Source organism: Theileria orientalis, chromosome 1, assembly GCF_000740895.1.
Source record: "Theileria orientalis strain Shintoku DNA, chromosome 1, complete genome".
Lineage (NCBI taxonomy): Eukaryota > Apicomplexa > Aconoidasida > Piroplasmida > Theileriidae > Theileria > Theileria orientalis.
Genome location: NC_025260.1, coordinates 2,429,316 through 2,443,197, shown reverse-complemented (window position 1 = coordinate 2,443,197; position 13,882 = coordinate 2,429,316). Strand labels below are relative to the sequence as shown.

Here is a 13,882-nt window from a genome sequence, read left to right as displayed (position 1 = left end):
TATCGGCCAATTCCCATATTTCTGCCTCAGTAACTACCGTGTTGTCATTTCTTATCACCTAACACATATGTTCATATATTTTAAAACTCATATTAGTTTTTTATTTCAGTTGTTGTTGTACTTTACACCTCTTCTCTTCCAACCAGGGCAAGTAGACTCTACATTTTAATTTTTGTGCGTTAAATCGTCTTATTTTGTATACTTTAATTCTCTTGTTATTTATTTAGCTGTCTTGGTTGTTTATTTGTATTTTACCTGTTATATTCTTCTACACATTCGTTTAGCAGTGACACGTGCTCTTCAAATCCCTCTCCTGTCATGCAGCTGATTCCACAACACTACATATGATTAAATCACTTTATATTTTCCTCTTTAAATTCAACCTTTATTATCCAATTGCTTGTTTACGTCTACTTTTATTACCTTAATGTTTGTGTAAAACTCGTTCAACATCAATGCACATGATCTGCTGAAGCTAAAAATAAATGAGTAAGCTGATTGCTACTGTCTGTATGCTCCTATCCACCCTTGTATACACATTTACACTACTACAGTTCTCTCACACATCCCTACGTTCTAGCTACTTATCTCTGTTACCTTGCCATGTATGACTCGTCCTGTGTTATTGCTTCATAAAACTGCTCGTAGTCTTGCATCCACTCCAGACATACTTCATGCCGATTCACGTCTACTTATGTTTGTAAAATTGTTTTGTTTCTCTAGTTTGCCTATTTTTGGTTACCTATTTTGTTGAAACAGGCCACGAATGGTAGTTGGCACTTGTACATCACACTACACAGTTCATTAACTCGTCTAACCTCTCACCTGCAGGCGTATATCATGTTCGTCATGAACGTTATTGGATTCTGCGACCTCGTCGTGTCGATTAGGTAGTTAACCATGGTTGGGAACGATGAGGACAGTGATTCTACGTTTTACTGTTACAACCGGCTTCTTGTTCTTACCTAGTATTATTGTTCCGCTTGCTGACCAGTTGAACACTTCTATTTGTCCTGGCGTATCTAACACTATGTAGTCCACCATTTCCGACCTTTTGTCCAGCAACTCCAGTATCTTGTCAAATCTGTATTCATGTTTTTCATCCTCAAATCCCTTTACCTTGTCACAAATATGTTTAGTGACGTCATGATTGCTCCGTTAGGTCCCAGGTTATACTTTTTCATAATTTGTCTATAGTTGATCGAGTCTCTTATGTCTACGTTCTTCTATTTTACTTAATTCTCCTACCAATATTCGCTTTATAATGTATCTTTGTAACCTATACCGCTTGTTACTGTAGTTCTCATTATCTATTAATATTATCTAATACTAACCGCTGGATCTAAATTGATCGCGTAAACTCTTTTTTTATTATTTTTTAGTGTATCGATTAATTTTCTGACGTAGCACGTTTTACCACTACCGGCCATTCTAAATACCATTAATACTATATAATAACCACTATTTGTACTATCATTAGGTTTCATATTCTTATTTAATTGTGAATTTGTCAAATTTTGTTGAGATTCCATTACATATCAAGCAATCAATCCAAAACACACCAATACTACAATACATATATTATTAGCAAACCAATTAATACACCAATACTTCCATCTTAAAATATGTGCTATTTTCTTATTTATTTATTCTATTTACCCTATTACTACTATTGCCAGGGTTTTCCTTCCCTTTGCGGCCACTGGCCTATCTATCACCGGTGCGTCCGAGTCCATTTACTCAAACATAGACTATATATCACTTATACACGGTTAAACCTTTATATTTGCTTATAATACAAGTGTAATTATGCACAAACTACTATTAAACTGATGGAATCTTATGTCTTTTTGACTGATCCTCCCCCACTCGTTCCCATTCCCATTGCAGTCTAAAATAGCGTAATTTTTATTTAAAATAGGCATTTAATCCGATCACTCCATCATGAATATGCCTATTTGTCTATTTTTCGAAAATACCTTAAATGTGTCGTATATCCACCACTGCAGTCCCGTCAGTGTGCCTATCATCAACACTCTCGTTCCCAAGCCCTTCGTGAACAGGTTAACGGCGCCCACCTCCTTGGCCATTTGTCCGAAACTACGCATAATTAGTGATTTCTCATTTATGTTGCTTCCACGGCCTACCTCTTTCCCTTGTTTTCCGACTTGCCCATTTGTGACACCAGTGAGTCCGCCGGGTGTGACACCACTGCGCATATGATTCCCGCCAGGTATCCTGTATTCAGTGCGTTTGCGTCCTTTTGCCTACCTGATGCGAACGTTACTCCCAGCTGCACTTGCTTTGGGTACTCGCTTTTCGGCTTCGTGAACACGTGGTCGTAGAACAGCTGCACTACTTTTTCAAAGAAGTAGAACTTCGCCATTGTGTATGGCACCTGCCTGCTCAGCAGCGGCCTCAGGCTTCCGAACTAAATTATCATTAGTTGCTTAATTTTTGCCAGTCGTTGTTGCTTTTTCCTTCACACAGTCTTCTGGTGGCTTATTGAGTACTTAGCTATGTAGCCTTCTTCACTTACTGGGAACTTAGTTTCTGCTTTCATTGAGTTCATCTTGCAGGTTGCCTTCATCAGGCTTGTCGGCCACTGTTCTGTCAGTGGCGCTGTCTGCACCTTCACCTTCACCATTTCCATTGGACACAGCAGCACGTCTGCGAACACCTCTGCTGACGCCGAGGCTGCCAGCCACATCATTCCCTTGTACTTGTAGGCCCTTTCTTCTCCCAGGTATCCTCCGTAGAAGTCCTTGAAGAACTCGTAGAGTCCGAATTTGCCCAGTCCCTGCATTGAATAGCCCAGCAGTGTTGGCTTCCATCCCTTGACTATTCCTGGCAGTCCTTCTTGCTTCATGATAACTCCCAGGCCTGAGATGAGCGACTTGTACACTTGTGGGTTCGTCTGCATCTTACACTTCGTCACGTCGAGCGGCGTCACGAGCGTGTGCGTGAGTCCGCAGGACAGAATCCCTCCCAACATACACTTCCCGTAATACTTAATATCGTGTACTACTGGGTGCGGCGTTCTACTTATTGGCGCTGACACTCTCGGGTCCCACTTATCTCCCATTTTACAAGAGTTAAAGGTTATATGTAAAATACAGTTTGTGACTTCTGATCCCCCTAACCCTCACCCCCGATAGTTACTCATAACTACTAGTGGTTCATTAATTTTATATATTTATATTATTATTTACTCAATTTATTTTATTCATTTATATTCTAGTGTTTTAATCCTGTTTTATTTTGTACTTTCCTTCCTCCTTTTTATTTTATATTCTCAACACACTAAGATTCCATATTATTTTTTTTATTTTGACTATTAAATTATCTTTTATTACTAGTTAAAAGTTATAATGTGCTCTTTTATACACTTCTTCTGGTATTATGTTTTTATATGACTGTTCCATTTTGTATGTTTCTTCACTGAACTTTGGCCTTTCAATGTCCTAATATTCCATTAATTTTACTCAATCTACCTACTGTTCTTGCGATAAATTTCCGTTCCCTCACTTCATTATTGATTCTCGGATCGTATATTGTGTCTTGAGGTATCTCTCCGCTGTACATTTTATTAATTACTTTTCTTTGTTCACTTCTACTCATTGTCTACTAAATTTTTACCAGTTGTATATTTTTACTTCCTTCTTTGTTCTTCCTATCATTGTTCCCTGTTCTTCTATTTGATCAAGTACTTCATCTCCGTACTCTAGGTGTCCAAAAACCACCTATATTTCTTTATTAACATGACTACACACACTTATTACTATTTATTTAAATGTGTGTTTAATCTATATATTTTTCAATTTTAATTACCATAAATATATCTACACATCTTCTAGTTTATATATCCTATGATATCTACCATTTTATTATCCAAGAATGAGCACGGCTTGAATGTTATATAAAATTGCGACGCGTTTGAGTTTTTGTACCTTGTTTTACACATTCCCAGTACCCCTGAATTATCGTAATGTCCACTTTCATACCTCTTTTGGAGTGATAGTATGAGTATGATTCATCTCTCATATATTGTCCGTATATTGACTCTCCTCCGTACGAGTTCCCTGTATTAAAGTTACCTCCTTGGCACATCTACAAATACGTTATTCATTCTATGCATTATTGCTTCTTTCTTTCCATATACTTTTATTTATAGCTTACAAATCCAGAAACGATTCTGTGTATTGGTGTATTCTTATACCATCTTGGCCTCAAATAGTATCCCAGGCCCGTTTCTCCTGCACATAATTTGTTAGTTTTACCGATGTAACCGCTACTTCACGTATAAACATCATTATTTTACACACTTTTTTAATTTACCTGTACATAAACACCTGAAATTTTCTGCTGTGTATGGCAATTTGTCCATAAAGAGCTGTATCAATTAATTTTCTTTCAAATTATAATGTACAGATTAACTACTTGTTTACAGTTCATATTTTCAACACACATTGTCTTTAAAATACTATATCTATTTCAATTATGTTGTTTTTACCTCGAATATCATTCTTCCTGCTCTCCTTCCGCCTATTGATATATCAAAAAATACTCTTGGATTTGGAACCACTGACATTTGTCTCAATTTTTTTATTTTACTTATTTTTATTTGCCTAATTTCTTAAATATCATTATTACATTTTTTAATTACTTTTATTCTTCATTGTCCGATCTTGTAACTTTATTTTGTTATGGAATCCAATCTACCACACATCTTATCGAATAACACAAATCTACATAGTTACACACTCATGTATTGTTGTATATTATGATCACATTATTTACTGTCATTATCATGTATTTAAAATTCAAATTCTCCTTCCAGTGTATCAAACGGTATTTCCACGTTGTTCACCTATTTATTTGTATTATGCCTAGTCAACTCCCTGTCAGTGGTGTATTTATTCAAATTGTCTTACTGTTAACTTGGGACTAACTTGCATTATTCCGTACTTCAGCTTCACCTTCCACAGTGGCGGCCCGAACTTCTTACTGCTTGGTCTCGTAACCTGTTTTTAATTATGTTTTTGGTTTCATTTGCATTAATAATTTACCCACACCATGCTTGCGTACTTATTTTTCTATATAGCCGTCAATCATATTCTTACCTTGTCTAGCATCCCGATAACTAGGTCGTTAGTTTCTGGTTCGTCGTCGTCCAAATCGCTGATTTCAGATATGCTCAACTCTGTATCTGGGTCATCCTCTGCTTCTTTTGATTCTTCGATACTCTCGCTTGGCTTCTTTTCACTTTCTTTCAGTTTCTCCAATGTTTTCATGTCCATTGGCCTCAATTTGGGTGATACTGAGGGCGACGATGCCTTTGCTGAAACTACTTCCGCATCCAGAAACTCGTCTTCATCTGATTCTTCATGTTCCCTAAATATGTTATGTTGATTTATTTCTATTTTCCCTTGTTTATTAGTATAGTTTTAATCTTTTTGGTATACAACCTACTTATCTCCCTGATTTTGCTTAAACAGGTCCTTAACCTAATAAGTTTATTATAATCTTGGCTTTCAAATTGACACATCACTAATTAATGCTACTTACTGATTTAGATAATTTCGGTTTTGGTGCTTTTGATCCTGTTTTTAGTGAATTAATTCTCTTTTTCAAATTTTCAGTCCAACTCTACATTACTTTATTGTTGTGGATGATATTAAGTCAGATACACTACCATGTATCCGTTTTACACAAGTGTTGGCCAACTATCTTCTAGATTACCTGTTTTATTGCTTCCAATATCCTTGGATTGTGTGTTTGTGAACATTTGTCAATTGTCGCTAAACATTATGTTATTTTCTCAATATGTGGTTAACATCTATTTATCTACTCATATATCTCTGTTTTTTAGCTGTATTGTTGGTATTGACCTTGTATAACTTGTTCATTAAAAGATTCTAATGACAGTTGTCCTATATACTGCAGATTGGACATCAATTAATGCTCGTATTCATATAACTTGTGTATTGACGATGATATTACGTACTTTTGGTTTTCGGGATTTATTCTACTAGACATTCAAATATTGGCCGCCCTATCAGGTTCGACTTGCACATGTCGTCTCTGATTTGCTTCAGCTGCTCATCGTTCATTTGATTTTTCATTATATTCACCAGATACAAGAGCTCCTTCGTGAAATTCTTGATGACTTCCTTTCCGCACTTCTACATATTAATTATTATCCTTTTCTTCTAATATTCTTGTTTGTTTATCTGCTCTACCTCCCTTCTAATACTACTCTAGTACATTCACTTACCCCTTTTGATATTGCTTGCTTCAGCTCCACGTTCTTTGCTCTCAGTGCGTACTTGATTGTGTTGTACGAGTCTTGGTAGTACTTGCTTTCCGGGTTCACGTGTGCTATCATTATTATGAATCCGTTGTTCGTGAGCGAGTTTTTAAGCAGGTGCGTCAGCTTACTATCTCTGTACTTCACTCTCGTACACTTCATTGCTCCTTCCTGCCCTCCGTTCCTCATGCTCTTTGAATTTTTTGAGAGTGTGTTGATGCAGTTGATCAGTGCCAGCAGCGACTGGTTTATGTATGACGATTCCTTCAGTCTTTCTCCTTTGTTTTCCGTGATTTTCATTCTTTCCGAGCCTGCCAGGTCTATCAGCGTCAGATTCGACTTTTTGCTCGTCTGCACTTGCATGATTGCGTGTGATCTGCTTGAGCTTCTGTTTGCGTTAGTGCTGAACACTTTTCTGTTTCTGCTTCCTATTTCAAACAGCTTTACGAAGTCCTCGTAGCTTCTCATTTTTACTTTCGTCAGTCCCTTAACGAACACTTTATTTTCCACTTCCTGCAGCTTCAGATTCCTTTCCGACTCCACCAGCAGGTCATACACGTTCTCGTTGTACACTTCGAAGTAAGAAAAGTAGAAATCTTCACTTTCGCTTCCTCTGTATTCGAACAGGTCCGATATCATCAGGTACACCAATCCTTTGCTCCTTTCATCTCCTGATATTGTGTGCGTTTTTCCTGAGCCTGTGCTTCCGTATGCAAACACTGTTACGTTTTTTCCTGACAGTATCTTTTCAACCAGGTCTCCGCAGCTTTCGTTGTACAACTGCTCCGTCGTCTCATCTTCTGGCACTATGTAGTCGAAATTAAACTCGTACACTCCTGGTCTCTGCGACTTAAACACGCTATCCTTGTTTCCTGGCTTCAAGAGCTTTATGCATGATTTTTCACATTCGATTACTCTATTTTCTCTTGCGGTTGGTATACACCTTACTACCACTCTCAACTTTTCATTTCCGTTAACTATTCTGTTTTCATAGATATTATACAACCTTCTATACATTTCCAACAGTTTGTCAAGTCCCGTCTTCTCTTTAAACTCTGCAAAATCATGATCCATTAATTCCGTGTTGTCATCCTCCTCGTCGTTTTCTTCGTTGTCATAGTACTCGTCTTCAGTGTCTTCGAAATTGTTTGTATCTAACTCGTTCGGGTACGCGAATTCTGAGCCTTCATGTTCCAAATTTATTGACCTCACCTCCTCCCTAGATCCAACTGTGTTCAATCTTTCCTCTTCATTTTCGTTTTCATAATCTTCTGATTCCAAATTCTTTAGGATATCTTCGTTTCTTTCCTCGTTATCCGATACACTTGTTTCCGCGATTTCCTCCCTTTCAAGCTCTTTTACTGAATCAACTGTGTTGTCTTCCGTCTTCATTGTCATTCTGTTTAGTATATTTATTGAATTATCCATGCTGCTTCTTCCTGATAAAAGCGTGTGTACGTAGTCTGCTTTTCTGGATGGTGTCAATTTCTCGCTTGTTTGATCATCAGTATTCTCAAGAATGTGATTATTCTCCTTTGACATGTTATTTGATTCCTTTTCAATTTGTTTTTCGATATTTTCTGGATTTTCAGTGGACTCAACTACTTTTGATGACTCCTTGTTCCCATCCCCTGATGCTAATTTCCCTAGTATTGTAAAAATTAATTGTCTGTTTAATTTTAAATCGCCGCTAGATAACAAACTCTCATGTTTTAAATTATCAGCATTGTTTACGCTGTCTTGATTTACTGATATGTCTTCCTCTGTTGTTGATTTTCTTGATAAACGGGAGTCCATACTTGAAATACTGTCAGATTTTCTCAGGTATTTAATTTTTTTCCTTGGTTTTATATTGTTATTTCCACTTTTTACACAATCAACATGGTTGTACACCGAAGAATCGGTAACATTGTCTGTTGAATCATCGGCTCCGATGTGTAGGGGCAAATTTTCGTCCGATTGTCTTTTAGCCATCATCAACCGTCATATACATATGAGTTAAATTTAATTCATGATTAAATTGCAATTTTGTATAATAAGCATAACATTAAACATTAATAAACAAATGTGTGGACATGAACATTAATTGTATTAATTTTTGATCTATATGGCGTAAAAAATCTATCAAAAAATAAAAAAATACATGTGTTGCTATATTTACAAATTAATTAAACAAATAATACTAAATATGTTGTTTAACACACATCCACTATGAGGTGCAAGATATATCTTTATAAACGCCTTCAAACCCCAATTACATCGACTTTTATACACAGCAGAGTGTTAGTTACGTTAAGAAGGATGGAAGTTTTATAAATTTAGTGGGTTAACACATTATGTGCGAGACGTACTAACATTGTTCACACCGATTCACCTGATCTCGAACAAAAGTTTAACTTTACGTTGTAAAATTTTTATGAATCTTATTTGTAAATCAGTCAAGATCGTTGTATCAATTGATTTTTGTTTTTAACCAACCCCCATTATCTCATTACATTTATATCTAAATCCGCCCGTTTATCTCATTATTTTTCATAATAATTTTTCGTTGATATGGCCGACGTTAAGCTGAATTTTGATTTACTTGGTAAGCCTGAGGGTCTTGCTGATTTGGATAAATATCTTTCATACCACTCCTTCGTTGGTGGAGTCAAGAACGCAACGACTGACGATGTTGCCGTTTTCAATAAATTAGCTGACACCCCTTCTCAAAGTGCCTACCCGAATGTTTACCGCTGGTATTTACACGTTAAAACATGGCACAAGAATCCTCCCAGTGGCCTTCCAAAGGGTCATTTTAAGGTCGATGAAGCTAAGAAGGCTGACGATGACTTAGATCTATTTGGTGGGTTACTTCTCCTTCTCATTTTTGTTTCACCGATTTCTTAAATTAATTATTTTTACACTTAAACTTTTTTATACTTATGTTTTTTAGTTACACATCAGACATTGTGGTTCACCTACCTTTATGTAGTCCATGTTTACCTCATGTTTACCTTTTTTCTAAAAATGTTCTTCAGGTGATGCTGCTGACGACGAGGATGATGGAGATTCCTTGAAGAAGAAGATGGAGGCCATGAAGGCTGCCAAGACGAAGAAGAAGCCCGTGAACAAGTCTTCTCTCGTCCTCCACATCGAGCCTGCCAGCGTCGACGTTGACTTGGATGAGGTGCTGAGGCTCGTCAAGGGCCTCAAGGTCGAGGGTCTGACTTGGGGCGAGGCCTCCACCAGGATCCCTCTCGCCTTCGGCATTGAGAAGCTGCAGGTCATGTGCACCATTGTCGACGACCTCGTCAACACCAACGAGGTTGTGGAGATGATTGAGAGCCTCGGTCTTACTGAGGACCAGAAGAAGCTTAAGGAGGAGCGTGACGACGAGGACGACTACGACAGTGACGATGAGGTTCTTGGTCTAGTCCAATCTGCGACCATTGTTTCCTTCAACAAGCTCTAATTGTACTTTGTTCACTAAACTCCATTATTTATCTCTGATGGGTCACAGTGTTGCTAGGCTTACCTTTTGCATTCATTCGTGTGCCTTTTCCGGTGGCCTAACTCTAGAGTCAAGCAAGCCTTCGACCAATACTAGTAATCACGTATATGAACTTTTAATTATATTTGTGACTTAAATGAATGACCATATCAGATCACTTTCGAAGCTTTTCAAAACCACTATGTCGCCATAATCCAGCTTTAGTGTTTTCGATCCATCAACGCATATTTGTGAGTTTTTTGACAGGGGGACCACCTTGATCCTGTGGCAGTTATAGAAGCTCCTACATTCCGTCGTTCTGAACAAGATTTATTATACCTTCTGCGATTATACACGTTCGTGTCTATACATATGCAAATAGATATGGACGTGTATGTTCAACCTTATCTGACTATCTGATTAAGTAGGTATGCTCCACTCACTTGTTCGATATTGGTTCTCTAATTAGGCATCTCATAACTGTTCCACTCGGATCCATTTTCAACTTCTGATTAAAAGTTTCAATCGACTGCCTTATTACATCATCGTCTAAATGAAATGTTATTAGAACAAACAGTTGAATTTAACAATGTGTTAACTACCTAAGTACTACGTGTGTACTAAATGGCTTCACCTACTTATTGTTTCTGAAAGCGATTTGTCTACCATTGGGTTCTCCAGCAGGCACTTGATTAGCCTCGTTCCTTCGAAAAAGTTCATCTTTGACACGTTGTACGCCCACGCCGTCGATCCCGTTCCCGTCGTTATCAGCACCCCTGAGGACTTAATCCTCTTAAGCGGCTTGTCGTCTATCTGCACTATTGCGTAGAACGTCTTTCCGAAGTCCTTGTCTGCGATCATCACGTCGTTCAACACTCCGTGCGGGAACGTGTAGAACTTCGAATCTGTGTCGTTTGCCTTTTCCAGGTCCTGCTCCTCGAACGTCGAGTTTTTTTCCGTCACCAGCGTGTTCTCTATCTTATTACTGTCCAGATCCTCCTTGTTCGCCGTCGTCGTATCCAGTGTGTCGTTCCTCATGAACTTTCTTTTAAACAGCTTCAGCCTCAGCCTCTGCCTCGGTATTGGGTGCAGCCTGAAGTTCAACAGGTTGTCCAACAGTGTGTTTACATACTGGTCGTATGTTATCACTTTGTTTTCCTTACTGTTCCTGTCCTCTTCTGTGATATTATCTGGTGATTTTAGGCATATTTTCTTCTCATCTCCTCTGTAATATATAAAACTACAAAAATCGTCCAAGTCTTTATCCGTGTGTGTTTTTAAACAGTTTTCGTTCAATTTTGTTTGATTCTTCACGTCATCTTCGAATCCGCAGTTTAAGTGATGCTGTATCTTAGGTCCGTAGTACGACATACACAGGTTTCCCAAACTTCTTTCTGGGTCCGTGTTCAATCCCACCAGCCAAATTGGCGTGTCTGTCAGTTGGCCCGGTGGGATCAAGGACGACGCCTCCAAAAATGTTCCGTCACCTCCTAATTAAAATCTGTACGCTGCGGGAATAAGCTCCAATATCTTATTTTATAATATAAAGGTGTGTTTATATATTCCTTCATATATTCGTACCTGCGCTGATTACCAAATCTGGCCTGTATCGGTACTTGTTACCTTGCACTCCAAAGGGCAATACTCCCTTTGATTGCGCTTTAATTACTTGAATATCTAGTTTATACACATCTATTAGGTGTCTAATTAGCGATTCCATGATTTTTTTGTGAGTTATGTGTGTTTTGTATGCCACTAAAAAACTTATTCAATTTCTCCAACTTACATGGAAAACTATTGTACACTTGTTCTGGTGTCAATCCATTTTGAACTTCCAGGTCAAACTTTGTTATCTTTTCGAGAACACAAACATTTTTAATTTGAGTTGACTTATAATTTGACATAACTTTCATTACCGTGTCTGAGAATTTGATCGAGTATGTATATTTTTGGATCCAATTGTGCCTAATTGGTGACACAATTCTTTTCAGACCCATTATCGTTTTAAAATCAATCATATTTAACAGAACAAATGAAATAAACTGTAAATCGACACATTTATCATGCTAAACTTAGCAATTTACATATACATTTACATATATGAACCTTTCAAATAATATACATTTTAAAGATAGAAAAAATTGAATATTCTTAGTCAGCCATAGTGAAGAAAATTCGACACATAGCCCTATACATATATTTGAAATAATAGGTTTAAAACTACTTAGAATAACGGTAGTTTTGTTGATTTTGATATTTATATCAATGTTTTTTCAATGTTCATTGGAATCCTAGTTATTTTATACTTTAATATTAATATAATGACTTGTATTACCAATTCACTCAAAGTTGATAACAAAAACAACCTTTTATTTTTAACTCCTCTTATAGCCACTAAAGAGGTTTTGAAAACACATACTGTACATCATCCAGTTGAAAAGATTGACGGTCTGGCTAGAGATCAGTTCAAGATTCTAAACAGAAATGACCACGGTTTGAAGGATTTAGTGTACCTTAACAACGCAACAACAACACACAAACCCGAAATAGTTCTTGAAGTGAGCTTTTAAATTAGAGTGTTGGAAATTTAATTTTTTAGGCTGTGTATGACTACTACACAACCCACAATTTCAGTGTGTACAGAGGATCTGGAACACATCATGACCAGATATCAACAAGCGTAAGCAACTTATGTATGAAGGATTTATAAAAATTATTACCATTTGTACTACTATTTATCAGTACTTTCCACGTTCTAACTAGCATTTTTGTAGATTTACGAAAACGCTCGAAAGAAGATTGCGGATTTCGTAAACGCTCTGGATTCAACTGAGATTTTATTCACTTCCGGAGTCACAGAGTCTCTAAATTTTGTTTCTAACACTTGGGGGTGGGTGGAACGAGCACACAAACGTACTTAGGTTAAAGTATCTGAAGAGGGACGATGTCGTTCTCTTGCCCTTTTCAGAACATAACAGCAACCTTCTCCCGTGGAGAAACATATGCGAGAAGGTCGGATGTACAATAGAGCACGTGAAGGTAAGTGTGTGCGTTAATTTGAGGGAGTAGTTGCTCAAAAATGGAAAGGTCGACTTGGAAGACCTAAGGCACCTTTTGGAAAGCAGAAAAGCAAAAATACTCTGCTGCGGACACTCGTCAAACGTAGTGGGAGTGGTTCAGGATCTTAAGACGATAACAAAGCTGGCACACCAGTACGGATGCTACGTGTTGGCGGACGCAGCGCAGACAGTAGGGAAAGTTAAGGTATTGAAGTTCTGTGATTAAAAAGTTTAGATTGACGTTCAAGACATGGACGTGGATTTCCTGGCAGGGTCAGGACATAAAATGTACGGACCCACGGGAATAGGATTTCTGTACTTTAAAAAGCATCTCCTCGAGGACCTGGAGCCGCAAAAAACGGGAGGAGGAATAGTTAAGGTAAAGATTGACTGCGATAAACTGAGTGCAGGAAGTCACCTTTGAAGGTTGCGAATACCTGGATGCACCATACAGGTTTGAAGCAGGGACGCCGCCAATAGCACAGGCGATAGGGCTGGGAGCGGCCGTTGACTTCATAAACAGCGTCGGCATCGACAAGGTACTTTTCCGGCTTAACAAGGATTGTGTAGATACAGGGCCACAGTAAGAAGCTGCTGCTGTACCTGTATGAGAAGGTGAAGGACATGGTGACCCTGTACAACTTTGACCCGAAGCTGGAGAGGCTGCCGATACTGGCATTTAACGTCGAGGGCGTGGACCCGTTCGACCTGTGTTCTTTGCTGGCGACGAAGAACATAATTACACGTGCAGGTATAATTACGCTTGTTATGATAGATGGTAGTAACAGGCGTAGAGGCAGATTACCACAGCTACCTAGAGTAAATAGTTGCAACGATGATGATTTATTTTTACAGGGAAACACTGCGCAAATATTTTACATAAGACCTATTACTGTACTAACACGATTAGGGTCTCACTTGCAATGTATAATAACAGTAGGGAAATTGACATATTCGTGGACGCACTCAAGGACGCAATAAAAACACTAAAACCGTTAAATGGAGCCATTTAGTAGAGTTAATAGAGTTAGTTTACCTGTT

The 13,882-nt window shown here is 38.0% G+C and overlaps 8 protein-coding genes across 8 annotated transcripts; 3 read left to right on the top strand and 5 right to left on the bottom strand.

Annotated features, from left to right (window-relative positions):
• Window positions 1-100: 100 nt before the first annotated feature.
• Window positions 101-1,736, bottom strand: TOT_010001040 (XPA binding protein 1; the record flags this gene model as incomplete). The annotated part of the gene is given in 10 exon segments (XM_009691592.1): window positions 101-158; window positions 256-313; window positions 384-475; window positions 598-688; window positions 743-792; window positions 826-928; window positions 933-1,119; window positions 1,128-1,226; window positions 1,335-1,431; window positions 1,660-1,736. Coding segments are annotated over 10 exon segments (912 nt in total).
• A 198-nt stretch (window positions 1,737-1,934) lies between these two features.
• TOT_010001353 (mitochondrial phosphate carrier protein) lies at window positions 1,935-3,085 on the bottom strand (the record flags this gene model as incomplete). The annotated part of the gene is made up of 4 exons (XM_009691591.1): window positions 1,935-2,100; window positions 2,148-2,238; window positions 2,272-2,431; window positions 2,540-3,085. 4 exons carry the CDS (start codon window positions 3,083-3,085, stop codon window positions 1,935-1,937), a joined length of 963 nt encoding a protein of 320 aa, XP_009689886.1.
• A 274-nt stretch (window positions 3,086-3,359) lies between these two features.
• Window positions 3,360-4,591, bottom strand: TOT_010001038 (peptidyl-prolyl cis-trans isomerase; the record flags this gene model as incomplete). The annotated part of the gene is made up of 8 exons (XM_009691590.1): window positions 3,360-3,464; window positions 3,499-3,624; window positions 3,657-3,743; window positions 3,881-3,975; window positions 4,005-4,110; window positions 4,180-4,291; window positions 4,353-4,393; window positions 4,514-4,591. 8 exons carry the CDS (start codon window positions 4,589-4,591, stop codon window positions 3,360-3,362), a joined length of 750 nt encoding a protein of 249 aa, XP_009689885.1.
• A 225-nt stretch (window positions 4,592-4,816) lies between these two features.
• Window positions 4,817-8,284, bottom strand: TOT_010001037 (kinesin; the record flags this gene model as incomplete). The annotated part of the gene is made up of 9 exons (XM_009691589.1): window positions 4,817-4,870; window positions 4,953-5,024; window positions 5,124-5,394; window positions 5,473-5,507; window positions 5,569-5,649; window positions 5,743-5,801; window positions 5,892-5,940; window positions 6,033-6,185; window positions 6,278-8,284. The coding sequence occupies 9 exons, from the start codon at window positions 8,282-8,284 to the stop codon at window positions 4,817-4,819; spliced, it is 2,781 nt and encodes a 926-aa protein (XP_009689884.1).
• Window positions 8,285-8,863: 579 nt separating this feature from the next.
• TOT_010001036 (translation elongation factor E1-F beta) lies at window positions 8,864-9,764 on the top strand (the record flags this gene model as incomplete). The annotated part of the gene is made up of 2 exons (XM_009691588.1): window positions 8,864-9,155; window positions 9,331-9,764. The coding sequence occupies 2 exons, from the start codon at window positions 8,864-8,866 to the stop codon at window positions 9,762-9,764; spliced, it is 726 nt and encodes a 241-aa protein (XP_009689883.1).
• A 37-nt stretch (window positions 9,765-9,801) lies between these two features.
• TOT_010001035 (hypothetical protein) lies at window positions 9,802-9,939 on the top strand (the record flags this gene model as incomplete). Its single annotated transcript, XM_009691587.1, has 1 exon — window positions 9,802-9,939. One exon carries the CDS (start codon window positions 9,802-9,804, stop codon window positions 9,937-9,939), a length of 138 nt encoding a protein of 45 aa, XP_009689882.1.
• On the bottom strand, window positions 9,936-11,800 carry TOT_010001034 (uncharacterized protein; the record flags this gene model as incomplete). Its single annotated transcript, XM_009691586.1, has 5 exons — window positions 9,936-10,101; window positions 10,226-10,331; window positions 10,421-11,272; window positions 11,364-11,537; window positions 11,569-11,800. The coding sequence occupies 5 exons, from the start codon at window positions 11,798-11,800 to the stop codon at window positions 9,936-9,938; spliced, it is 1,530 nt and encodes a 509-aa protein (XP_009689881.1).
• A 303-nt stretch (window positions 11,801-12,103) lies between these two features.
• Window positions 12,104-13,854, top strand: TOT_010001352 (cysteine desulfurase; the record flags this gene model as incomplete). Its single annotated transcript, XM_009691585.1, is given in 9 exon segments — window positions 12,104-12,340; window positions 12,382-12,462; window positions 12,557-12,672; window positions 12,704-12,833; window positions 12,852-13,046; window positions 13,077-13,220; window positions 13,252-13,380; window positions 13,412-13,592; window positions 13,697-13,854. The coding sequence occupies 9 exon segments, from the start codon at window positions 12,104-12,106 to the stop codon at window positions 13,852-13,854; spliced, it is 1,371 nt and encodes a 456-aa protein (XP_009689880.1).
• Between the last annotated feature and the right edge of the window lie 28 nt (window positions 13,855-13,882).